This window comes from Neofelis nebulosa, chromosome 2 (genome assembly GCF_028018385.1).
Source record: "Neofelis nebulosa isolate mNeoNeb1 chromosome 2, mNeoNeb1.pri, whole genome shotgun sequence".
NCBI classification, from domain to species: Eukaryota; Metazoa; Chordata; class Mammalia; order Carnivora; family Felidae; genus Neofelis; species Neofelis nebulosa.
Genome location: NC_080783.1, coordinates 116,476,945 through 116,504,793, shown reverse-complemented (window position 1 = coordinate 116,504,793; position 27,849 = coordinate 116,476,945). Strand labels below are relative to the sequence as shown.

Here is a 27,849-nt window from a genome sequence, read left to right as displayed (position 1 = left end):
GAGCTAAAACACCTCTTCTGTTTCAGAAAAAAAAGGACTTCCCATTCATTTTCCATCCACATAATTCACACCTGTCAGGGCATTTTCCGAAGTGGAAAGCTGCTCACGAAGTTTGTCCACGTCATCTGGATGCACCTGATCATAGAGTGTGCTACCAAACCATTCAGACTGAGGCTGGTTCAAAACAGGGGTCACTGAGTCAGAGACATAAACCACCCGACCTGTCTCACATGAGACAATGAACAGAAAGCCATCTGCTGCCTCCAAGATCAAATGTTTGAGTTCCTGTTCAAAGAAGAGAAATACAAGTTAATACTGAACTCTTAAAAGCCAAGTATTATTCATGGAAAGAATAAGATAGTACATGACTGATTTCTCTCTCCAGAAGCAATTGCTGGCTCCTGCCTGATCCATAGTCACAGTTTTGCAACCTAAGTGTAAGTGCCTTCACGACAGCTTTTCCTTATCAATTATTTCTTCATCCTCTCTGTGTCAGTATCCACCTCCTCCTCAATCTCAGGACTTAAGATGGGGAGTAAGAAAGCTCACCACTAACAGTAACTGAGTTCTTGATTTCACCCCCTTTGGTCTCTTTTTACGATCTTGCTCTACAAATATGTTCATTTTCACTCTCTTTCCCCTCAGATCTATAAACATGATCAAGTTTTCTCAATTCCATGCAAATTTTTCCTCAACTTTGCCCAAATGATCTCCTTTTCAGTGCCAAGTTTATGTTAAGAAAAATGTTATATTCACTGGCTCCATTCTCTTATCTTTCAATTATTTCTCAATCACACTACAATCTTCACTCTAAACCGTTCATGTTGTTTCCAGCAGGTTATCAATGTCCTAACTGCCAATTCAAGTCCTCTTTCCTGGGTCTTTATCATATTACTTGATGTCTTCTGCAGAATCTGTTAACGTTGTCCACTCTATCCTTTTAAGTTTTATTTTCTTCTAGCTTCTACAACACCATCTTCCAACTTTTGCTGCACTTCTAAATGTCCCTTCTCTGCTTCAGACTCCCTTCTCTTTGTTCAAGTATAGGTATTTCCTAAGTTATATCTTAAGTTCTCTTCTCTATTTATACCATACTCTCTGAGAAATCATATCCACTCCTCCGTGCTATGAAATGATACCCAAATCTACATCTTTAGACTTGCCTAAACTTTTCTTCTTTAGCTTTAAGCAGACCTGAATTCCTGAATTCCAACTATCTGTTAAACATTTCCTCTTAGACACTGTATCAGCAATTCAATTTCAACATCTCAAAACATATCATTATCTCCCCCTCCAAAGAACAATCCTCTGTGCTCTTCTAGCATTTGTTTTTTAATTTATTTATTTTCTAAGTGAAAGAGAGCATGCGAAAGTGGGGAGAGGCAGGGGGAGAGGCAGGGAGAGAGACAGAATCAAAGTTCTCCAACTCGGGGCTGGATCTCACAAACCACAAGATCATGACCTGAACTGAAATCAAGAGTCAGCTTAACTCACTGAGCCACCCAGGCACCCCTAGCATTTCCTTTTTTGATTAACAGTATCACCTTCCTCTCAGGCTACAAGACTCAAAATCTAATTACTCTCTCTTATGCTCTAGTGAGAACTCTCTTTTATCATTTCCATTTCCAATACTACATCACTGTCCTAGTCATCTTACCCCCAAATCAATGAAATGGTCTCCCTGCTTTCATTCTCTCCAACCCAGCCTTAAAATGCTACAATTTTTTAAAATGCATACATTTTTTTATGGCTTCCCACTGCCTAAAAATTAATATCTAAATTTGGTAACGTAACACCTAAATATTGGATCATCAGGTCCCAGCCTACCTATTATCATCTCCCAAGGCTTGCTAAGCTCCTTCATTTGCCTTGAATAACCAAATCATTCTTACCAGGTATTTGCTTGGGTTACTCCCAATACTATTCCCCTACTCTTGCTCTCCCATGTTTATACTTCTACAGGACTTAATACTGTACCTTTAGGATAGAACTGATTGTGTGTTTATATTGTGATCTATTTATTTACCTCTTCCCACCAGTGACTATCTCTTATCTCTTTGTTTTCCTCTTTATCTCTTATCTCATTTTTCTCATAGCACAAAAACACTTGGTTAACTCACAATAGGTGCATGACTGGAGTCGACTGAATCAGTATCTCTATGCCTGTTGTTAGAACAAACTGAGTAACCATTCCAAAATACATATATATAAAATCCATACTATGTGTGCTATCATACAGACAATCCCTACTTGGAAAACTATTCTTTTTCTTAATTATTTTTTTATTATGTTTTTATTTATTTTTGAGACAGACAGAGACACAGCATGAGCAGGGGAGGGGCAGAGAGAGAGGGAGACACAGAATCTGAAGCAGGCTCCAGGCTCTGAGCTGTCAGCACAGAGCCTGACGCGGGGCTCGAACTCATGGACTGTGAGATCATGACCTGAGCTGAAGTCAGACGCTTAACCGACTGAGCTACCCAGGCACCCTGGAACACTATTCTTATTCCTTTCTTCCAAACCACATTTCTTCCTTCTAATCCTTTGAATAAAAGAGTAACATTATGGGTCAATTTTTCTTCCTTATACTTCTTGTATTTTCCAAATTTTTCTGCAAAAACACGGTTATTTTTTATTATCATTAGAGAGAGCCAGAGAGGGACAGAACGTACATGGAAGTGGGGGAGAAGGGCAGAGGTAGAGAGAAAGAGAGCTCCAAGGAGGTTCCATGCTCAGCACAGATCCCCACACAGGGCTCAATCCCACGACCCTAGAATCAAGAGTCAGATGCTCAACTGACTGAGCCACCCAGGTACCTCCACTGTGTTAGTAAAAAAAAAAAAATCTTGGGGCGCCTGGGTGGCGCAGTCGGTTGGGCGTCCGACTTCAGCCAGGTCACGATCTCGCGGTCCGTGAGTTCGAGCCCCGCGTCAGGCTCTGGGCTGATGGCTCGGAGCCTGGAGCCTGTTTCTGATTCTGTGTCTCCCTCTCTCTCTGCCCCTCCCCCGTTCATGCTCTGTCTCTCTCTGTCCCAAAAATAAATAAAAAATGTTGAAAAAAAAAAAAAAAAATTTAAAAAAAAAAAAAAAATCTTTTTTTAATGTTTATTTATTTTTGAGAGAGAGACAGAGAGACAGAGGGGGGGAGAGAGAGAGAGAGAGAGAGAGAGAGTGGGGGAGGGTCAGAGAGGGAGACAACGAATCCGAAGCAGGTTCCAGGCTCTGAGTTGTCAGCACAGGGCCCTACATGGGATTTGAACTCACAAACCACAAGGTCATGACCCAAGCCCAAGTCGGATGCTCAACTGACTGAGCCACCCAGGTGCCCCCTCCTTCCCCACGGGTTATATTTAATCACTGAAACAGAACACGGCTTCCTTACTCTTAGAAGTCTTGCTGACTAGGGGCGCCTGGGTGGCTCAGTCAGATGGATATCTGACTTCGGCTCAGGTCATGATCTCAAAGTTTGGGAGTTCGAGCCCCGTGTCAGGCTTTGTGCTGACAGCTCGGAGCGTGGAGCCTGCTTCGGATTCTGTGTCTCCTTCTCTCTCTGCCCTTCCCCCACTTATGCTCTATCAAAAATAAATAAATGTAAAAAAAATTTAAAAAAAAAAAAAAAAAAAAAAAAAAGAAGTCTTGCTGACCATCCTCACTCAGGCCAGGTCATTCTATTCACTTTCGCCATCCCTCCAGTATATATTTATCTAGCCTCATATAAATTATCAATAATTAAAAAAAAAATTTTTTAGTGTTTATCTATTTTGAGAGAGAGTGCACATGAGCGGGATAAGGACAAAGAGAGAGGGAGAGAGAGAAAATCCCAAGCAGGCTCTGAGCTGTCAGCATAGAGCCCAATGTGGGGCTCAAACTCATGAACCGTGAGATCATGACCTGAGCCGAAATCAAGAGTCCTATGCTTAACCGACTGAACCGCTCAGGTGCCCCAAATTATTAAAAAGTATTTTAAAAATTTATTTCTTCTCTATGCATTTTCCTCTCATTTTTCGCTTATGTGTGTATCCAGCCACTTAAATAGTCATATTCAGACTGACTTCCACCCACTCACATGTTCATATTTAGACTGAGTTCCTGAAAGGCTGGAAATGTTTTTACCTTCTATATTTTTCTCATTACATGCACCATAGTACATCTCTAAGGAACAATGACTGCCTTGTTAGATTCCTTTTATCACTAAAACTGAACGCTGCTTCAGGAATAAGAACTAGATTTTTTCCATCTTCTAAAACCTTAAAGCCAATGAAGAGGGCTGGTTCCATGGACATAGTCATCTCTTTTTCCTGCAGTTCCACTCTTTTTCCACCTTACAGGCTGTATTCATGGGTGAAATCTAAAATACCTATAAGCTTGCCAAATAGTTTGCAAAAGTCTGCTGTACTTCTCACTGTTTCAGTGCTAATGAATGTATAGCCAGGAATTGAAACTACTTTCCCACGGTCTGAATTTTTCCTTGACAGCTGAATTCTTGCACTTTAAACAGTCTACAGACTCAGCTCTGCTCTGACTCCCAATATAAGGCCCTAAATAGAATTATGGTTATCTATCCCCAAAAGATCAAAACTTTCAACAGATTCTAGACTTGCTCAGAGTTGTGCAGCCCAGTGACCTGATCAGTGAGGAACGAAGGCTTGTAGGTGCCATCAGTGGATGTATTTCCAGTTCCTCGCAAGGACTTCATGTGAGAGACTGCCATGCGTAAGATGGTTAGCTTGTCTGGTTTTCGAGCCAGGGCACTACAGGTGGGCACCATGTCTGACAGTTCTGTGATGTAGGCTGTCATCTTGTTCCGTCGCCGCCGTTCAATTTCACTGTGATTCTCCCTGCATGGAGAGAGAGAGAGAGAGAGAGAGAGTTGCTCCACCCAGGTGGTCACATCTGGCCATCTGAGAGCAGAGACAGTGATATAAATACCAAGCGAGCTGCTAAAGAACTATGGTGTTTAGATTTAGGAGTGCTTAAATCTCAGAAGGTAGAGTCACGTCTGCCAACCTTCATGCAGAGCAATGGAATAGAAGTTAACAAGGCACACAGAGAATAAGCAGATACCAGCAATTCTATCTCCTGGTAACTTCACTTCCTCTGCAAGTTACCTGTTCATCAGAACAATAAAATATTTTATGAAATTATAGTCTGAAAGTCAATGTTGATTTTATTCACTTTAGTTCCTGAGAGACAAGTGATCTCTGCTTAGCTAATTCCATGTTTACTAATTCAACTTTTTAAGGCTGAAAACAAAATTACCAGCTTTTTCCAACACAAGTATGTTGCCCAACAACTGATACAAGAATTGAAAGTATAGATTCCTTTGGTCTATAAAATGTTGCTTGTTCTAAGCTTCTCTCTAACTCTCAATACTAGAAAGCAGAATTGGAAGATTTTGAAGTTTTATTTGTCTCACTAATGCACAAAGTCCTAGTGTGTCTATCCGGGTGCCATGCCAGTGCACTGAGATTTTAAGATATCTACCAGAGGTCCTTTGTGGGTCCCCAGTTGGAACAAAATGAATCAGAGAGTGAAAGTGGAGTGGGGAGGAAAAGGCCTGAAAAGAGACAAGTTGGATCACATCTCCAATGCTGATTTCCTCAAATCAAGAGAGAATCTCATCATTGTTAAAAATAATCCAGTAGTTCTCACGGTGGATTTCTGAGAAACCCCACAAAGCCTCAGAGACAACCAAACAACGTGCTGCGTTTCTGCTTCTACTTGAGCAGCTTTGCTTTATCTTTTTTATTTACTTCCATTACCACTTAAGGATTCTATTAAAAAAAGTTCTTTGTGTAAAAAAGAAAACAGAAAACAACTGATCTAACATAAACTGATCTCTTTATGAGAAGCGGTTAAGCAGTTAAGTAAGTGACTTTCCCAAGGGCAGCACTCAATCCCAATGAATGCAATGGTCTTCCCACCATACCATGCCAAATCAGCTTTCTGAAGAGTGAAAGAGTTGGCAGGAAATGGCAACAAAATGAGCTTGTAGCCCAGGTGAAAAAGTAATGATAGACTGGGGCGGGGGGTGGGAATGAAGTTGGTATCAATGATCTATCTCCTACTGAGTGGTCCCAAATCACAGAAGCCAGAAAATAGAAAAACTTGGGTACAACATTAATATCCTAGTATTTCTACATTATTGACAACAATCTCCAAAGACAACTCTAGACTCTCCTTTCTAAATGGCAAAAAGATCTCACCACATAGATCTATATTTGTTAATATCCCTGAGAAACATTCTACTCTCAAACTAAAAGCACCCATCCTCCTAGAATCTGACAGATTTCTAACACTGAAATCCAGAAGGCTGACTTTTTTTTTTTTTAATGTTTATTTTTGACAGAGAGAGAGGCAGAGCATGAGGAGGGGGCGGGGGAGAGGCAGAGAGAGAGGGAGACACAGAATCCAAAGCAGGCTCCAGGCTCCAAGCTGTCAGCACAGAGCCCGACGTGGGGCTCAAACTCACGGACGAGATCATGACCTGAGCCGAAGTTAGACGCTCAACCGACTGAGCCACCCAGGTGCCCCAAGGCTGACCTTTTCAATAACCACATCAAGGCTGTTAAAACTTTTCTGGGAAACCATGAAAAATTCAAGCACCAAAGCAAGGCTGTAATGCTATGACACAGTAATCTAGCCTGTGAGTCTACACAGGAAAATAAGGGTGTGCTTTCTAGAAAAGTGTGGAATAAATATTAAGGCCTAAATGTTGGGCACTAATTTCAAACACAGGTATATTTATTAGTCTTTGTGTTTTTTTTTCTCAAGTGCTTATTTATTTTTGAAAAAGAGAGAAAGAAAGACAGAGGCAGGCAGAGGATCCCAAGCAGGCTCCACACTGTCAGCTTGAACTCATGAACCATGAGATCACGACCAGAGCCGAAGTTGGATGTTTGACTGGGCCACCCAGGCACCCCTATGAGTCTTCTGATAAAAGATTATTTCCCTGCTGAAGCACCACCTGGTACAGCTGCCTCCTTTCTAAAGACTTTTATTCTGTGAAACTTAGTGCTAAGATAATGAGGAAAAGAGAAAACTATAAAATTATTAGCAGTTACTTAAATTCCTCAAAGCACCCTCTTTCTGATTGGGGAAGTCAAAGTTCCTGTTACACACAAACTTCCAAAAACTCTTGTCCTCTCTTGCCACAGGTAAGTAAAAACACAAAGAGAAAGGGGAAGAAAACAGCAGAGTAAGAAACAGGAAGAAGCAGCAGCATCTGCTTCATCATGCTGAAAACACTGTTCTCCTACCTGGCGAGTCTCTCTTTATCCGCAGAGCTCTGCTCATCATCCGACCTAAAAATAGAATTAATGAACTAAGCTAAAATAAAAATAAAAAGAAAGAAAAAAAGAAAGAAAGATGGATGGGTGGATAGAAGGAGAGGGGAAAGGAAAAGAAAAAGGAAATAGAACAAAATAGATGCAGAGAAAGGAACATTAAAATATGGACAGGAACCTTGCCTGTAACTCTACAAAAGTCATTTGTTAGGATAAAGAAAAATTAACTTACAGGACAAAGGTTGACATAAAAGCAAGGCCAATATTCATTATAAATAAACATAGTCTGAACACAGAAAGCACTTTGCCAATCTCTGTAGAGGCCAATGATATATAGTTTGAACAAGAACCAAACAAGGGAAGACCATTCTCACACTGCTCCCAATTTGGAAATAAAAGGATATCCATATATGCTATTCTATAATAAAAAAAATCTAAGAGTAAATCATGATGAGAATATCACATTGTCACAAATGATCACAAAATATAATCTCTCTGTAACACAGACGCATACACATGCACTCACAGACAAAATAGGCAAACAGGGTTCTTTGGAGAAATTATATAAATAAAACTTAAGAATTAGGTTTCTGGGATATCCCATATCATTGATTTTATAATTAAATAGTAAATTTCTTTTTTAATTTTTTTTTTATTTTGAGAAATAGAGTGCGTACGTGCACAAGTAGTGGGGAGAGGAGAAAAGAGGGAGAGGGAGGTGGGGAGGGAGGGAGGGAAAGAGAGAGAGAGAGAGAGAGAGAGAGAGAGAGAGAGAATCCCAAGCACAGAGCCCGACATGGTGGGGGGCGGGTAGGGCAGGCCTCAATCCCACAAACCATGAGATCATGACTTAAGCCAAAATCAAGAGTCATATGCTCAACAGACTGAGCCACCCAGACACCCCGGTAGTATATTTCTATTTAGTCACTCTCCCATTTCTTTGTTGTAAAGCCCCAACACTGCTGGATCCCCAGTGCCAGCCCCCACTCCCCTGGAGGGGGCTACAAAGGATTACCACTAAGTTTTTCTGGAAAAATGAAATACTTTGAGTTGGTGGCAACTGAAGAAACATCAACATGCTGGTAGGCCAATGTATCAGTAATCAACTCCATTTTAAATATAGATAAAGAAGCCTCAAATAAAATGTCTACATAGATATGACATATTAACAGGCTGAAAGATTATTCAGTTGTGACATGTACCATGACTTTATCAGTACATGGGAAAGTTTCTATAAAATGGTCAATGAGGGTAGCCTGGGAGGCTTGTCGGTTAAGCAGTTAAGCATCTGACTCTTGATTTTGGCTCAAGTCATGATCTCATGGTTTGTGAGATCTAGCCCCATGTCAGGCTCTGTGCTGACAGTGGGGAAGCCTGCTTGGGATTCTCTCTCTCCCTCTCTATCTGCCCCTCCCCAACTCACGCACACCTATGTGCACACCAGTGCCGCACACACACACTCTCTCTCTCTCAAAATAAACTTCAAAACAAAAATAAAAATAAATGGTCAACAGGAAGAAAAGATTCAAAAGAACACAGTAACAGTAAGAACAAAAATATAAAAATATACATATGTTGATAAGAAGCGCAAGAGAACTGCATTATATTAAGTATATATACTTAATGTTCATTGGGTTATTACAGTTCCTTAACAAACTACAAATATTTTTTTCAAAGATTTGAGAAAATACATACATTTTCAGTTTTTGAAGACCCTCTACTGAATTCCCAAGGATATGTGAGGTGAACAGCATAACAAATCCTCTCTTAGAGGAATGAGTTGTTTGAAAGAAAGTTAAATATCTAAAATTCCTATTATCATTATTCCTACTACTACAAATCCCTTTATCTACTCTCATATCTCTGAATGAAATATGTGAATGTATAAATATTTATATTAAGTATGACAAATGAAAACTAAAATAATTCAAGTAATGCTTTCATAGCTTTTTGGAATTTCAATCAAGAGACTGTGAACCTGGGGCACCTGGGTGGCTCAGTCAGTTAAGCATCTGACTTCAGCTCAGGTCACGATCTTATGGCCCATAAGTTCGAGCCCCACATTGGGGCTCTGTGCTGAAAGCTCGGAGCCTGGAGCCTGCTTTGGATTCTGTGTCTCCCTCTCTCTCTCTGCCACTCCCCCACTCATGCTCTGTCTCTGTCTCAAAAATAAATAAACATTAAAAAAAAATTAAAAATAAATAAATAAAAAGAGACTGTGAACCTGTACCATCAGTACTATTTGATGGCTTGACTTTCTTTTTTTAATTTTTTTTAAAGTTTATTTATTTAAGCAATCTCTACACCCAACAAGGAGCTTGAACTCAGGACCCCAAGATCAAAATTGCATGCTCTACAGACTGAGCCAGCCAGGTGCCCCTGAGGGCTTAACTTTCTAATGCAGCTCGAAAAACTGTTCCCCAAGTATCTATGACTAACTTCTCATTTTAGAGATGGTTCATATCCTGAAGTGTTTACAAGGATATACTTCAATAAATAAACCCTTTGAAAATCTCTTAAATTCACTTCTTTCCTATTGCCATTGCCTCCACTCTAGCCTAGGCACTATGATTTTAGAGCTATCTTATTACTTCAACAGCCTCCCATCTACTTCCCTGAGTACAGTGTTTCTCTTTAATCAATCCTGTATAGTGCTACTAGAGAAAAATCCCATACATATTTTATTTATTAAAATCTCTTATTCCAAGTCTATAATGGCATCTTACTGTTTCAGATAGTTATAAGCTACTCTGACATTTCTTAGCCCTCTACATCAGTGGTTCTCAAAAGTATGGTCCCTAGACTAGCAAAATCAGCAGTAAATATATTTTAAGAACTCAGGTAAGCACTGGATTTTTGATTATTTGTTTTTCTGAGGTGGCTGCAAACTCAATTAAAAAAAAGACCAATTCACTGTTTAATAATATACAGAATGAACTTCCTAAAAACGAAACATCTGACTTGTGAAGGATTTGTTGTTGAATAAAAGCATTTTTCATCTTGACAAAATTTAAAGAAATTTATTCCAATCAAAACTCACCTCCACAAAAATTGTTTCTGTTGTCTTTTTTTTTTTTAATATGAAATTTATTGTCAAATTAGTTTCCATACAACACCCAGTGTTCATCCCAACAGGTGCCCTCCTCAATGCCCATCACCCATTTTCCCCTCCCTCCCACCCCCATCAACCCTCAGACTGTTCTCACTTTTTAAGAGTCTCTTATGGTTTGGCTCCCACCCTCCCTAACTTTTTTTTTCCTTCCCTCCTCCCCCATGGTCTTCTGTTAAGTTTCTCAGGATCCACCTAAGAGTGAAAACATATGGTATCTGTCTTTCTCTGCCTGACTTATTTCACTTAGCATAACACTCTCCAGTTCCATCCACGTTGCTACAAATCTGTTGTCATTTTTAAAAGAAAACTATTATCTGTACAAATTTTGTGGACCCATTCAATAAAAATGCAACCAAGAAATCCATAGCCTGTGTTCCTGTGGACACCCAGCAAGCACAATGTATAGCTACCTATCATCATATGAATAAAAACACTGTGTAAATTCTACCATCAGTTTGAAGCCATGTTACCTGAACATTAACAATAGCTGTCATACATAATTCTTTTTTTTTTTAATTTTTTTAACGTTTATTTATTTTTGAGACAGAGAGAGACACAGCATGAACGGGGGAGGGGCAGAGAGAGAGGGAGACACAGAATCGGAAGCAAGCTCCAGGCTCTGAGCCATCAGCCCAGAGCCCGACGTGGGGCTCGAACTCACAGACTGCGAGATCATGACCTGAGCTAAAGTCGGACGCTTACCTGACTGAGCCACCCAGGCACCCCTATCATACGTAATTCTGTCAGCTTTCAGAATAGAAAGAAGACTGAACAGAGAAATTAACTCTCAATGAGATCAAATTAAAACTCAATATGCTTGTTTGCCTGATTCCACAAGATGGCCCAAGATGCTCTACTACATTACCTGGCAAATCGCTCCTTATCATTAGACATCTGATCATCATCACACCTGAAGAAGAAAAATGGGATTAGCTCAAAGCATTATACTTGTTATCTATTTCATTCTGAAATAAAAACTAGAAAAGGGGTAAAAATATTCAATAGAAAAAAAAAGCGCCAATGGACAAGTATCACAAGGCAACAGAAACAGTAATAGCATCCCACAGAACTTAAAAAACCCACGACTCTTATTTGTCAGGTCTCTGATGTTCTCCTTTACCCTTATTTATCAAACACTCCAAAAAAAGATGATGACCTCATGAGGGCCCAGCTGACTGCCCTGTCAGCACCACTCTGAGGTTAGGGATAGTTTTGTTCTGTTTAATTATTAGGAGGGGGAGGGGGAGGGGGACATGGAACATAAAAAAGGTTAAGATGGTAAATTTTAAGAGTACACTTTGGTAGTACTAACTATATTCATATTGTTGTGCAACAGATCTATGGAAGGCTCTAACCTTGTAAAACTGAAACTCTGTAGCCACTAAACATCATCTTCCCATCTCCTCCCCACCTGACTCCCAGCTCCTGGCAACTATCACTATGCTTTCTGTCTCTAATTTTAACTACTTTAGATACCTCTTATTAAGTGAGACCATACAGTCTTTCTGTGACTGGCTTATTTTACTTAGTATAATGTCCCCAACATTCATCCGTATTGTAGCATATGCCAGGATTTCTTTCCTTTTTAAGGCTGAACAATATTCCATTGGACATATATGCCACATTTTCTTTAGGTATTCATCTATAAATGGTTATTTGGGTAGCTTCACCTCTTGGCTATTGTGAAAATGGGGCAGCGAACATGAGTGTCCAAATATCTCTTTAAGACTCTTTTATTTATAAAATAAAAATAATTTTATTTTTTTAATTTACATCCAAATTAGTTAGCATATAGTGCAACAATGATTTCAGGAGAAATTGCTTATTGCCCTTTACCCATTTAGCCCACCCCTCCTCCCACAACCCCTCCAGTAACCCTCTGTTTGTTCTCCATATTTAAGAGTCTCTTATGTTTTGTCCCCCTCCCTGTTTTTATATTGTTTTTGCTTCCCTTCCCTTATGTTCATCTGTTCTGTGTCTTAAAGTCCTCATATGAGTGAAGTCATATGATATTTATCTTTCTCTAACTTTGCTTAGCATAATACCCTCCAATTCCATCCACGTAGTTGCACATGGCAAGATTTCATTCTTTTTGATTGCCAGGTAATACTCCATTGTATATATATACCAAATCTTCTTTATCCATTCATTCATCGATGGACATTTGGGCTCTTTCCATACTTTAGCTATTGTTGATAGTGCTGCTATAAACATTGGGGTGCACGTGTCTCTTCGAAACAGCATACCTGTAACCCTTGGATAAATACATAGTAGTGCAACTGCTGGGTCATAAGGTCATTCTATTTTTAATTTTTTGAGGAGCCTCCATACTGTTTTCCAGAGTGGCTGCACCAGCTTGCATTCCCACCAGCAAAGCAAGAGATCCTCTTTCTCCGCATCCTCACCAACATCTGTTATTGCCTGAGTTGCTAATGTTAGCCATTCTGACATGTGTGACGTGGTATCTCATTGTGGTTTTGATTTGTATTTCCCTGATGATGAGTGATGTGGAATATTTTTTCATGTGTCAGTTGGTCATCTGGATGTCTTCTTTGGAGAAGTGTCTACTCATGTCTTTTGCCCATTTCTTCACTGGATTATTTGGTTTTTGGGTGTTGAGTTTGATAAGTTCTTTATAGATTTTGGATACTAACCCTTTATCTGATATGTCGTTTGCAAATATCTTCTCCCATTCTGTCCGTTGCCTTTTAGTTTTGCTGATTGTTTCCTTCACTGTGCAAAAACTTATTTTGATGAGGTCCCAATAGTTCATTTTTGCATTTGTTTCCCTTGCCTCCGGAGACGTGCTGAGTAAAAAGTTGCTGTGGCCAAGATCAAAGAGGTTTTTGCCTGCTTTCTCCTAGAGGATTTTGATGGCTTCCGGTCTTACATTTAGGTCTTTTACCTATTTTGAGTTTCTTTTTGTGAATGGTATAAGAAAGTGGTCCAGGTTCATTCTTCTGCATGTCGCTGTCCAGTTTTCCCAGCATCACTTGCTGAAGAGACTGTCTTTATTCCATTGGATATTCTTTCTGGCTTTGTCAAAGATTAGTTAGCCATACATTTGTGGGTCTATTTCTGGGTTCTCTATTCTGTTCCATTGATCTGAGTGTCTGTTTTTGTGCCAAGGACTCTGCTTTCAATTTCTCTGGATATTTATAACCAGAGGTGGGGCTGCTGAATCATACAATGATTCTGTTTTTAATTTTTGAGGAATCCATACTGTTTTCGACAGTGGTTAAATTTATAATTTACAGTCCGACCAACAGTGCACAAGGATTCTCATTTCTTCACATCCTTATCTAACGTTTATTTTCTGTTTCTTTTTTTTTAATATTTACTTTTGAGAGAGAGAAATAGAGGGCAAGGGGGGGGAGGGCAGAGAAAAAGGGAGACACAGAATCCAAACCAGGCTCCAGGCTCTGAGCTGTCAGCACAGAGCCCGATATGAGGCTCGAACTCACAAACCATGACCTGAGCTGAAGTCAGATGCTTAAGTGACTGAGCCACCCAGGTGCCCCTATTTTCTGTTTCTTTGATGGTGGCCACCATCATGGGTGTGGGGTGGTATCTCACTGTAGTTTCTATTTGCATTTCTCATGATTAGTGAGTAGAACATCTTTTCATAATCTGGTTTGCCATCTGCATATCTTCTTTGGAAAATTTCTATTCAAGTCCTTTACCCATTTATAATCAGGTTGCGATTTTTCTTATTGAGTTGTGATAGTTCTTCATATGTTATAGATATTAGCTTCTTATCAGATACATGATCTACAAATATTTTGTCCCATTCCATAGGTTATCTTTTCACTGTTTTAGTTGATCCACAGAAATTTTTAAGAGATAATTTTTAGTTACGGCTTAAACAATGCTCTTTATCGTTTTGATCAAGGAAACATAATCCATTCATCCTAACAACTTTGGTACTTAGTAAGCAATAACCCATGTCTGCTAAATACAGAAACTATAGGATTTGTTGGGGGAGAGAAACCTAACTTTAAATACACTACTCTAGGAGTGCCTGGCTAGTTCAGTCGGTACAGCATACAACTCTTCATCTAGGGGTTGTGAGATTGAGCCCCATGATGGGTATAGAGATTACTCAAGAATAGAAATAAAAAATCATCTAAAAAGAAGTTAAAATTAAATTAAAAATAGAAACACTATTCTCTGGATGATTTGAATTTTCCTCTTCTCACTGCTACAGGATATATAGCAAAGATCTATCAACTTTGAGCTTTTGGGAGAAAGGTTAAGTCTCACGAAATTTGCAGTTAAACCAGTTATTAAATTAGAGCCAAGGGGCACCTGGGTGACTCAGTCAGTTAAGCAACTAACTCTGGCTCAGGTCATGATCTCACAGTTTGTGAGTTCGAGCCCCGCATCGGGCTCTGTGCTGACAGCTTGGAGCCTGGAGCCTGTTTCGAATTCTGTGTCTCCCTCTCTCTGCCCCTCCCTTGCTCATACTCTGTGTCTCTCTGTCTCTCAAAAATAAATAAATGTTTAAAAAAAAATAGAGCCAAATTTATATTGTTCCTTCATAGGCTGTATATCCTCAACTAGTCCAACCTTAAGAATTTTCAGTTTTTGCAAATAACAGGAGGGGCACCTGGGTGGTTGAGTTTCTGACTCTTGATTTCGGCTCAGGTCATGATTCCAGGGTCATGGGATCGAGCCCTGAGTCTGGTTCCACGCTGAGTGTGGAGCCTGCTTAAAATATTCTCTCTTGCGCACGCGCATGCGCGCGCTTTTTGGCCCTCTCCCCTGCCCATGTTCTCTCTCTCAAATAAAAAAAGAAGAAAAAATTAAAAAAATAAAAAGAAAAAGAACAGGAGAGCAGAAGAAGAATGGGCAAACATGAGATGTAGTGGAATTTTAGCTCAAGTACAAATGGTCTGTTCCTAGGACACAAGCACGCTTTAAATCAGATGCTATAAACTCCTGGTGAAAACATGTGACCTAAACTGAAAAAAAGACCTATAATTTATATACTAACTTGGAATCTCAAGAATGAGTCTTCTAGATCCTTACTACTTAAAGTATGGTCAGTAGCTGGAAGCAGCAGCATCACCTAAGAGTGAATCAGAATGCAGAGCCTTGGGCCCTACCCAAGACCTACTGAATTAGAATCTTCATCTTAACAAGAAATCCCAGGTGGCTCTGTACATGCATTAAAGTTTGAGAAGCACTATTCTAGACACTAGTAACTCTGATATTGTACCTAGAGTTTCAAAGCCTTGACATTCTTAAAAATTATGTTATAGATGTCTGGAGAATGTAACAAAATGGCATTTGAACAAATCAATAGAAAGAAATAAATTAAAACTTTCAAAAGTAGCATCCACCAAGGAGATTTAGTGCTGACTTACAGAAACAATGCACGTAAGGCTTTCATACATTGACCAGAGTGGAAAATTCCAATTGTTTAAAAAAAGAAAAAGAAAAAGAAAAAGAAAAAAAAAAAAAAAGATAAAGAAATTTGGAGATGCCTCTCTCAGGCATTATGACCCACTTGGTAAAATGAACTGTGACAGTTTTGTTTTTTTTGTTTTTTTTGTTTATGATTGGGGAAAGGAAAAATGAACTTTTCTGGATTGCATATCTCTTGTACCATTTTTTGGAAATGGAGGCAATGACTCAGGGCCAGAGCTAATTGACAAGTATGTAAGACTAGTGATTACCACTATGCCATTCATATGCACAACACAGTTCCACTAATAGCATCTATCATCATAATTAGGGATTCCCAATGGAAGAATTTCCAGAACTGTTTGAGAAAGTCCATCCTTCCACCAAAATTGAAATATCTTCCCCTCTTCACTTTTATTAATACTCATTAATTCTCAAGAGCTCTCTTGGAGAATTATTTTCTCCAATATTTTGAAATGATTTCTTTATGGTAGCCAAGTCATGGTTGTTGTTTTCAAGAATATCTGGTAGGATTCAGCAACTAGTAAGTAGTGAGAAATACAAGCCTAACTTTAAAAATTACTTTAAAAAAAAAAAAAAGAAAGAAAGAAAATGAAAAAAAAAAATAGATGTCTCTTACTGCACTTAAGCATTATAAAACTAAACAATGGCAAGCAATTTAATTTATAATATGGACATCCTCTATGCAAAAACAAAAATTGAGGAGATTATGAATATACATGCACACAAACACACTGAAAGACACTTACATATGTACTGAATATTTCTGGAAGGATACTCAATAAACTGGAAACTGTACTTGTCTAAGGGGAAGGGTCTGAAGTGAAAGGAAGATATAATTGCACTATATATAACTCTGTACTGCTTAAAAACTGATGACATATATTACTTTTTAAAGATTTAGTTAATAAAACAAATAAATGAAATCTGGACACTCATATTACATATATTTTTTAAATAGGGCTACTTTATTTATTAAATATTTGTCACTCAGCAAAGTAGACCCACCTACGTAACATTTTCAACTCTGGAAAGAAAAAAAGGCAGGTTGCAGGCAAGGCTATTTTCCTTTCTTTGATTCTTACTGCTTTCCTTACTTAAAAACAAAGCCAAATCATTGATCTTCAGCCAGAATAAGTATTTCTCTTCTCTGAAAAAACTCCTCCATCAATATATCGAAAAGTCCAGGGGGCATCTGGATGGCAGTCAGTTGAGTGTCCAACTCTTGATTTCAGTTCAGGCCATCATTCCAGGGTCTCAGGATCGAGTCCTGTGGTGGGTTCCAGGCTGAGCATGGAGCCTGCTTAAGATTCTCTCTCTCCCTCTGCCCCTCCCCAGCTCACACTCTCTCTCTCAAAAATAAAATTCAAGGGGCGCCTGGGTGGCTCATTTGGTTGCGTTGACTTCGGCTCAAGTCATGATCTCACAGTTTGTGAGTTCGAGCCCCGCGTCAGGCTCTGTGCTGACAGCTCAGAGCCTGGAGCCTGCTTTGGATTCTGTGTCTCCCCTCTCTCTGCCCCTCCCCTGCTCATGCTCTGTGTCTCTCAATAATAAATAAATGCTAAAAAAAAAAATATTTTTTTAATAAAATTCAAAAAAGAAAAAAAAATCCATTTTCAGTGTTCCAGAAGATTCATTATTCAAGGATACAAATACCAATTCCTGGTCTGTAGAAGTCAACAGGTATCAGAAGGTATGAAAAGTACATTAATGACCCCCCCCAAGGAATTATACCTTAGCTTCCTCCCACGCTGACTCAAGACTTGGATATAAGATTTGCTTTGGCCAATGGGACACAAGCAAATGTCAACATAAAGCAAAGGCTTGCTAAGCACTTAGACTGGGACTTGTCCTTCAGATTGTAGCCAACGGCATGTAAAAAAACTCTGACGACCTCCTTAAGGATAAAAGACCACAAAGAAAACACCATAACAACCCAGCCAATCCACAGCATTGTCAGAAACTATAAATCATTATTATTTTTAAACCACACAGTAACAGATAACAGAAACAGAGGGCCTTAGGAATTCTCTGCCCTCTCTTCACTGAGCTCCTTCCCTTAGAGCCATTAACAAACTGCTTTAAAAAATTATTATGAGTTATAACATAATAGGAAACTTTAGTTTTAGGATGAAGCACTCTCCTTAGGCCTTAAGGACAAAAATATTACAAGTCAGAAATACCATGAACTAATTTTTTGTGTGTGTGAACTAATTTTTATTATCAGAAATCTAGAGAAAATTTTTCAAAATCTTACCTCAAAAATTTACTGTTCCCTTCTCCATCATCATCAAAATCCAACCTGGAGAAAGCCAAGAGTAAATATTATAAGCCTACTGCCAATACAGAGCATTATGAAATTAAAAATTCTCAACCCACAAGCTATCTGAACACTCACCCAAATGGAAGAAGGAAAAGAGGAGGTGTACAGAAGTGAAACAAAGCTATATGACTTCCTTGCACTAAACTGGGCAATCAAAAGAGTATCCACTGCTACCTTACATTTTCCTAAGTTGGCAATCCACCTTTGCCAAAGTTTTACATCAGAGTACAACCTCTACCAAGGAACAGGAATCCACTCAAAAATCAAAATGAAAAATTAATATGAATAATTCAGGTCCATTTTTCATTTCTGTGAAAGTTTTTAAACTATTTACTTATTTTTGGGGAGGTGGGGATGGGCACAGAGAAGAAAGAGAGAATTCCAAGCAGGCTCTACACTGTCAGCACAGAGCCGGATGTGGGGCTTGAACTCACAAGCCATGAGATCATGACCTGAGCCAAAGTCAAGAGTCAGATGCTTAACTGACTGATCCACCCAGGTGCCCCCATTTTTCATTTCTATAGGCTAAGCTATAGGTTACCAGCTTTCTGAAACATATCCCAAAACAGTGATGATATATAAGGGAGTAATTTAATATCTCAGAAAGTTATCAAATAATGCTTCTTTCCATCATACATCTAATAAACATGTAATATATGCTACACTCGAGACAATGCTAGATGAGAAGAAAACAAGAGACTTGACCTCAAGGGACTGTCTATGTAGACAAAAATATAAAACAAGTGAGAATAGGAAACTGCCATGTGAGAAGCAAAACCAATATGCTATAAGACATGTATTTAGTGAAAGCAGCAGTGACTTTCAAGGGATTAGGAAGATTATAGATAACAAGATAGGACAATCTCCTATTAGTCTCTGTACTCTATTAAACTAAAATGATACCACTTTAACCCAGTGACCACTCTTGGCATCTCTACTAATATCATAACCTCACATTATGAGTCTCTAGATGGGTTATATATTGGGGTGCCTAGGTGGCTCAGTCAGTTCATTCCTCTTCCTCCCTGTAGCCCCCTAATCATGTGTTCAAAATCTACCTATTAACCCAATAACTCCATTTCTAAGAATCTATCCTAAGGAAATAACTCAAGAGAAAAAAATTTATATACAAAGATGTTCACAGAGCATTTATTTACATCTTCAAAACAACTTAAATGTTCCAAAATAAGAAACCAAGTACATCCTCTTATATAACTATGAAAAATTATATTTATGTAAAATATTTAACACAAGAAAAAAAAAAGGTTACATATGGTTAGGTGAAAAGACCAGGCTATATAAAACTATATAATTAGGGTCGCCTGGGTGGCTCAGTGGTTAAGCTTCAGTCTCTTGATCTCAGGTCTTGATCTCAAGGTTGTGAGGTCAAGCCCTGTGCACTGGGGCTCTGCACTGGGCATGGAGCCCACTTAAAAAACAAAACAAAAACAGGGGTGCCTGGGTGGCTTAGCTGGTTAAGTGTCTAACTCTGGACTTCGGTTCAGGTCATGATCTCACAGTCTATGAGACTGAGCCCCACATTGGGTCTTCTGTGGCCAGCACAGAGCCTGCTTGGTATTCTTTCTCTCTGCCCTTCCCTGGCTCATTCTCTCTCTCTCTAAGTAAATAAACAAAAACTTAAAAAAAAATACAAAATACAAAAAAAAATCTATATAATTATATGATTACAACTACTAATAAGATCTACATATAAAGAATGAAGGAATTACACTAAAAAAAATGATAGGACATGACTTGGGGCAATAGGATTATTGCTATTTTATTCTTTCTATTTTCCAATCTTTCTTTAAAAGAATGTGTATTACTTCTTTTAATATATTTTCCTGATGGGGCGCCTGGGTGGCTCAGTTGGTTAAGCATCTGACTCTTGATTTTGGCTCAGGTCATGATATCATGGTTCATGGGCTCGAGCCCCATGTCAGGCTCTTCACTGGCAGCATGGAGACTGCTTGGGATTCTCTCTCCCTCTCCCTCTGGCGCTCTCCTGCTCATGCTCTCTCACACACGTTCTCTCAAAATAAATAAATAAACTTAAAAAATTTTTTTTCCTGATTACAACATACATTCATTTCAGAAAATCTAGAAATTAAAAACAAAAGAAAAAAAATCCCCCATAATCTCATCATCTAGAAATCTGATGAGTATCCTTTCAGTTTTGCTACGCACACATATTTCTTCCTGACAGAGTGATATATTACATAAATTGTAACCTTCCAATATATTGTGAACATTTTTCTGTACTGATACATATCTGTCACTTCTAAAGTTTATTTTTTATCTTGAGAGAAAGAACACACAGGTGCACGGGGAGGGGCAGAGAGGGAAAGAATCCCAAGCAGGGGCTCAACCTCACCAACCCTGAGATCACAACCTAAGTTAAAATCAAGAGTCACTTAGTTGACAGAGCCATCTAGGCACACCATGTACTGATACATATTTGTCACTTCTAATAGCTATAGAATACTCCATTTTCAAATATAATACGTAATCCCCTAATTTTGATATTTTTTTTTCAATATGTGAAATTTATTGTCAAATTGGTTTCCATACAACACCCAGTGCTCATCCCAAAAGGTGCCCTCCTCAATACCCATCACCCACCCTCCCCTCCCTCCCACCCCCCATCAACCCTCAGTTTGTTCTCAGTTTTTAACAGTCTCCTATGCTTTGGCTCTCTCCCACTCTAACCTCTTTTTTTTTTTTTTTCCTTCCCCTCCCCCATGGGTTTCTGTTAAGTTTCTCAGGATCCACATAAGAGTGAAACCATATGGTATCTGTCTTTCTCTGTATGGCTTATTTCACTTAGCATCACACTCTCCAGTTCCATCCACGTTGCTACAAAGGGCCATATTTCATTCTTTCTCATTGCCACGTAGTATTCCATTGTGTATATAAACCACAATTTCTTTATCCATTCATCAGTTGATGGACATTTAGGCTCTTTCCATAATTTGGCTATTGTTGAGAGTGCTGCTTAATTTTGATATTTATATCATTTCCAATTGTTTGCTATTATACAAAAACATAAACTGTGTTTAAGAGAGTGTACTCTGAAGCTAACCCCCCTAACCTCCCAAGGTTCATATCAAAGATCTTCCATTTACTGGCTTTAGAACCTTGAGTAAGTTACTTATTCAGTGAGTTAAAAATGTGTAAAACTCTTGGAGACGTAGCAACTCTTAAAATGTTACTCATTGGGGCGCCTGGGTGGCGCAGTCGGTTAAGCGTCCGACTTCAGCCAGGTCACGATCTCGCGGTCCGTGAGTTCGAGCCCCGCGTCGGGCTCTGGGCTAATGGCTCGGAGTCTGGAGCCTGTTTCTGATTCTGTGTCTCCCTCTCTCTCTGCCCCTCCCCCGTTCATGCTCTGTCTCTCTCTGTCCCAAAAATAAATTAAAAAAACGTTGAAAAAAAAAAAATTTTAAAAAATAAAATAAAAAAATAAATAAAAAATAAAATAAAATGTTACTCATGTTACCACTTAAACCCAGGGATCACTCTTGCATTACTATTAATGGGTGAAATTTAAAGACTAGTTGTAATACTGGTTCCACAATTTTTAAAAGGAAAGAAAGAAGAGAAATTTAACACCAAAAAATGGACAAAATACTACCAATTCTCTCAGGCTTTTCTAAAGCAACCTCTTTTCTGAAGCTTTTCCAATCTTTACTAATTATGGGATTTCCATACACAAAAATACACAGTACTGTAAGCATTCCTTTCTTAGCAAACTTGGCATATTCTACCTTGTACTCTATTTATATGTATAATGATTATTCCCTTTAGGACATAAGCAACTTAAAGACAAGAACCGTATCTTATTTATCTTTGTATCATACTAGCAATCAGCACAATATCTTATACTAATTAGGCAATTAATAAGTACTTCTGGAAATACATAAATACATACACGCTTCTGGAAATTAATGGACTCTGCATTCCAAACCAAGCAACATATCAATACCTTAGTGGAGAAATACACTGCAGTTCAGCATTCTCTAATTTTGAAAATGCAGACACAAAGTTTAAAGAAAACTGAGTTTTCTCAGCAACCATGAAATCTTTGGGCTTTGCAGACATTTCTGGTTTCATTGGTTTCACTACTTTCAGGAAAAGGAGGCATTTAAAGCAACAATCATAAGGATACTCACTGGGCTTGAGAAAAGAAGCATCAGTGAGACCCTTGCAACAGAGATAAAAGAATTAAAAAAGAATCAATCAGAGATGAAGAATGCAATGAAAAAGATTGGAAACAGCCTTGATGCAATGAACAGGAAGCTGGAAAAAGCAGAGGAATGAATTACTGATCTAGAAGACAAAATAATAGAAAGTAATAAAGCTGAACATAAGACAGAATTATGCAAGACAAGAATAGACTTAGAACTCAGGGACTCGATCAAACATGGTAACATATGTATTATAGGAGTCTCAGAAAAAGACAGAGAAAAGGGAGCATAAAATTTATTTCAAGAAACAAAAGCAGAAAACTTCCCTAATCTGGAGAAGGAAACAGACCTCCAGATCCAAGAAGCACAAAGAACTCCCATCAAAATCAATAAAAGGACAACACCAAGACATACTGTAATTAAATCTGCAAACTATACTGATAAAAAAATACTAAAAGCACCAAGACAAAAGAAGTCCTTAATGTACAAGGGAAAACTCATAAAGCTAGCTGGAGATTAATCAACAAAAACTTGGCAAGCCAGAAGGGAGTGGCATGATATATTCAAAGTGTTGAATGGGAAAAATCTGGAGCCAAGAATACTCTAACCAGCAAGAGTCTATCATTGAGAAGGGGAGACAAGAGTTTCCCAAATAAAAACTAAAGGAGTTCGTGACTACTAAACCAGGCCTACAAGAAATATTAAAGGGGATGGGGCGCCTGGGTGGCTCAGTCGGTTAAGCGTCCAACTTCGGCTCAGGTTATGATCTCATAGTTCATGAGTCTGAGCCCCGTGTTGGGCTCTGTGTTGAAAGCTCAGAGCCTGGAGCCTACTTCGAATTCTGTGTCTCACTCCCGCTCTCTCTCTCTCAAAAATAAATAAAACATTAAAAAAAAAAAAAAAGAAATATTAAGGGTGACTCTTTGAGTGCAAAGGGGAGATCAAAAGTGATAAAGGATCAAAGAAAATCTCCAGAAACAACAAAGCAAGCAATAAAGTAGCACACATCTACCAATAATTACTTTGAATGTAAATGGACTAAAAGTTCCAATCAAAAGATTATAGGATGACCGAATGGATAAAAACCAAGACCCTTGGGGGTGTCTGGGTAGCTCAACTGGTTGAACATCCAACTCTTGATTTTGGCTCAGATCATGATCTCCCAATTCATGGGATCCAGTCCCACGTGGGAGCAGCACGGATCCTGCTTGGGATTCTCTCTCCCTCACTCTCTACGTCTCCCTGCTTGCAATCTCTCTCAAAATAAATAAATAAATAAACATTAAAAAAAAACTTAAAAAACAAAACAAGACCCTTTTATATGTTGCCTACAAGAGACTCATTTTAGACCTAACGATACCCGCTGATTGAAAGTGAGGAAGTGGAAAAGCAGCACACACATGGATATCAAAAGAAAGAGTAGCAATACTTATACCAGATAAAGTAGACTTCTTTGTTCTTGTATTGCTTTAGTCCTGCTTTGGTATCAGGGTAGTACTGACCTGGTGGAATGATACTGAATGTGTTCCCTTTATTCCATTATTTGTAAGATTTTGATAAAGATTGTCATTAATTTTTTTTTTTTTTTTTTTAAATGTTTGGTGGGGTTTGCCGATGAAGCCATGTGCCTCAGGTTTTCTGTGCTGGGAGATTTTTTTTTTTTTTTCAACGTTTTTTATTTATTTTTGGGACAGAGAGAGACAGAGCATGAACGGGGGAGGGGCAGAGAGAGAGGGAGACACAGAATCGGAAACAGGCTCCAGGCTCCGAGCCATCAGCCCAGAGCCTGACGCGGGGCTCGAACTCACGGACCGCGAGATCGTGACCTGGCTGAAGTCGGACGCCGAACCGACTGCGCCACCCAGGCGCCCCTGTGCTGGGAGATTTTTGATTCCTAAATTCAACTTTCATTCATGTCAGTGGTCTAAGACTTCCTACTTGTTGCATTCAAGACTCATAATTCAGGGGCGCCTGAGTGGCTCAGTTGGTTAAGCGTCTGACTTCGGCTCAGGTCATGATCTCACGGTTCGTGAGTTTGAGCCCTGTATTGGGCTCTGGGCTGACAGCTCAGAGCCTGGAGCTCGCTTCAGATTCTGTGTCTCCCTCTGTCTGCCCCTCCACTGCTTGCACTCTGTCTCTCGCATTGTCTCAAAAATAAACATTTAAAAAAAATTTTTTTTAATAAAAAAAAGACTCCTAATTCAATCTTGGTAACTTGTATGTTTTTAGGAATTATCTGTTTTTGTTTTTTTCCTAAATTATCAGATTTGTTAGTATATAATAGTTTATAGTAATCTATGTTATCTATTATATTTCTGTGGTTACCTGTTGTATTGTTTTCTCTTCCATTTTGGTACTCATTGTAGTTTTTGAGTCTTTTCCCCTTAGTTAATGTTAAAATAATTCCAATTTTGTTTATTTTTTTGGAAAAACTGGTCATTACTTTCAATGTTATGCTATTGTTTATTATGGTCTTTATTTCTGATTTTTCTTTGTTATTTCTTTCATCTCCTAAATTTCAGCTATGTTTCTTTTTTTTCTAGTCCCTTGCGGTGTAATGTTAACTTGTCTTGAGTTTTTAATACAAAGATTGACAGCACAAATTTCACTCTAACATCTGTTTTTGCTGCATCCCATAAGTTTTGCAATATTGTGTCTTCTTTTTCTTTTGTTTTGAGACATATTTTCATTTGCCATTTGATTTCTTATTTTTCCCACTGCTCATGCAGTTGTGTGTTAGTTTTTACATATTAAATATTTAACGTAAATTTACATTGTAAATTTTCCAGCTTTGTTTTACTGTTGATCTTTGGTTTTTTGCCATTGTGGCTGGAAAATACACTTGGTATGATTTCAGTTTTCTTAAATTTGTAATATTTGTTATAACTTTTCTTAAGTGAATTAACCAATGGATTCTTCTATGTGTACTTCTATGTGTACTTGAAGAAAATGTGCACTCTATTTTTCTTGGATGGAATGTTTTATATATTATATCTTTTAGAACCATATATTCTCAAGTATGCATCATTAAGAAATGCTCTTTTTGAAAAAAAAAAAAACACTTTAACTCAGGGTACTCATTTAAAATAAAGCATATTGGGACATAGGGTGGCTCAGTCAGTCAAGAGTCTGACTCGTGATTTCGGCTCAGGTCATGATCTCACAGTTCGTGATATCAAGCCCTGCATCAGGCCCTGCACTACATTCCATTGAGTGTGGAGCCTGCTTGGGATCCTCTCTCTTCCTCTCTCTCTGCCCCTCCCCTGCTCTCTCTCTCTCAAAATAAATAAATAAACATTAAAAAATAAAATAAAATAAAGCATATTAGAGGGAATGTGGCAGGAACAGGTGAAATAGGTGAAGGGGATTGAGAGTACACATATGATGAGCACTTGAGTAATGATGTACAGAATTGTTGAATCACTATATTGTACACCTGAAATTAATATAACACTATATGTTAACTATATAATAATTAAAATAAAAAACTTAATAAAAAATAAAAATTAAAAAAAAAAACCCTGCATAAAAGAAAGTTAGATAAAAATGTTAATTCTGTGTAAGGAAAAAATCCAGGAACTAAAGAAAGATATCTGACAGCAGTGTAGTAAGTAACCAGTTGAAGTGAAAGGGTTAAGCATAGCCAAGAGGATTCAGCCACTAACTAAATCAGGCTGGCTTACAGGAGAGACACAACACATGATATCCAAACTCACCCTGGTCGCCGCTTAATAGCCCTGTGGACAATGGCTCCTCCACTTTGAATCCCAGCCCCAGGGTTTCCTGAGGCAATGGCTGGACCCAGTGATGGTACATCTGATGTCATTTCTATCAAAGAAAAATGGAAATATACATTTAAAAAAGATAGTCCTGTCTTCTTATCATCATCATCATCATCATCAAATTAGCTTCTTGGAAGAAAGGCTCAAGCTATGGGTGAAATCTCAGTAGTTTGCTAGAAAACCCTTATGCTCATATCCACATTGCTCTTCTTAAATTCTTACACTGGTGAAAGTATACATTCCCTACTTTACTTCTCCCTGCTTCACAGAGTTTGGAAAAGGGAGTACTAGATTCTATCTGCAGCCTTTACTTTTAAAAGCTTGTGAGGGGCACCTGGGTGGCTCAGTCGGTTAAGCGTCCGACTTCAGCTCACGTCATGATCTCACAGTTCGTGGGTTCGAGCCCCACATCGGGCTCTGTTCTGACAGCTCGGAGCCTGGAGCCTGTTTCAGATTCTGTGTCTCCCTCTCTCTCTCTGCCCCTCCCCTGTTCATGCTCTGTCTCTGTCTCAAAAATAAAAAATAAACAGTAAAAAAAAAAAAAAAATTAAAAAAAAAAGCTTGTGATAGTGACATAATGTTAATCTAAAACACACACACACACACACAAAATTAGTTTATACATTTTACTCATGCAGCAAACATGTAATATATCCTTTCACTTATTTTATTTGGAAAATGAAAAACAAACAAACAAACAAACTGGAATTCTAACTCTATCCAGCAATATAACAAAGCCTCACTCACCTTTCTCTTCCTAAAGTGGTGCCAGTGAAAGCTGGCTAAAACAGGTTTAAATGAGATCCAATGTCACATAACAGAAGAATATCCAAGCTTCAATTTAAAAAAAAGAAAGAACCATTCATCATACCAAGAACCAAGAAGATTTCAAATTGAATAAAAAATAGCAATCAGTAGATGCCAACAATATGGCATAAATGTTAGAATTATCTCACAAGATTCTAAAAGCAGCCACAATAAAAATGCTTCAACAATTACTAACAGTTGAAACAAATACACAAGTTGAAAGCCTCAGCAAAGAAAGTCTAAACAAAGATAAGATATAAAGAAGAATCAAATAGAAATTTTAGAACTGAAAAATAACTGAAATAAAGTTAAGTGGATTGATTCAACAGCAGAATAAAAGGAACAAAGAGAAGAATCAGTGAAATGTAAGACACAACACTAGAAATTAGCCATTAGAGTCCTGAAAAAGAGAAGAGAAAGAGGACAAAGCTGAAAAATAATATCTGAAAAGTTCCCAAATTTGTCAAGAGATGTAACCTACAGGTTCAAGAAGTTGAGTAAACCCCAAAAGGACAAACCTAAAGAAATCCATCCCAACACATAACAATTAAACTTCTAAAAAGTAGCTAGAGATAAATGATACCTTACTTATAGAAGAAAAATAATTCACAACAGCAGAGTTTTCATCAGAAACCATGGAGACAAAAAAATGTGGAATGATATCTTTTAAAGTTAAAAAAAAAAAAAAAAAAAAATCAACCCAGAATCCTACACCCTGTGAAAATATCATTCAGGAATGAAGGAGAAATCAACACAGTCTCTAATGATTTAAAACTAATGAGCACTTGCCACCAACAGACCTATCCTAAAAGAATGACTAAACAAAATTCTCTAAACAGAGAAGAAATTATATAACAAGGAATTTTGGAACACAACACATCAACATATATCAAAGAAATTAAAAAAAAAAACAATATGCAAAAATA

The 27,849-nt window shown here is 38.3% G+C and overlaps 1 protein-coding gene across 4 annotated transcripts in view; it reads right to left on the bottom strand.

Annotated features, from left to right (window-relative positions):
• ARNT (aryl hydrocarbon receptor nuclear translocator) overlaps positions 1 to 27,849 on the bottom strand; it is an 80,390-nt gene that overhangs the window by 29,365 nt on the left and 23,176 nt on the right. For all 4 annotated transcript variants that reach the window (XM_058715865.1, XM_058715862.1, XM_058715864.1 and 1 more), the window contains exons 2-7: positions 26,051 to 26,162; positions 18,085 to 18,129; positions 11,263 to 11,307; positions 7,259 to 7,303; positions 4,624 to 4,837; positions 72 to 285 (exon numbers count right to left, since the gene is read on the bottom strand). In XM_058715865.1, the coding sequence (XP_058571848.1) occupies positions 72 to 285; positions 4,624 to 4,837; positions 7,259 to 7,303; positions 11,263 to 11,307; positions 18,085 to 18,129; positions 26,051 to 26,162 (675 nt within the window). The remainder of the gene's footprint in view (positions 1 to 71; positions 286 to 4,623; positions 4,838 to 7,258; positions 7,304 to 11,262; positions 11,308 to 18,084; positions 18,130 to 26,050; positions 26,163 to 27,849) is intronic.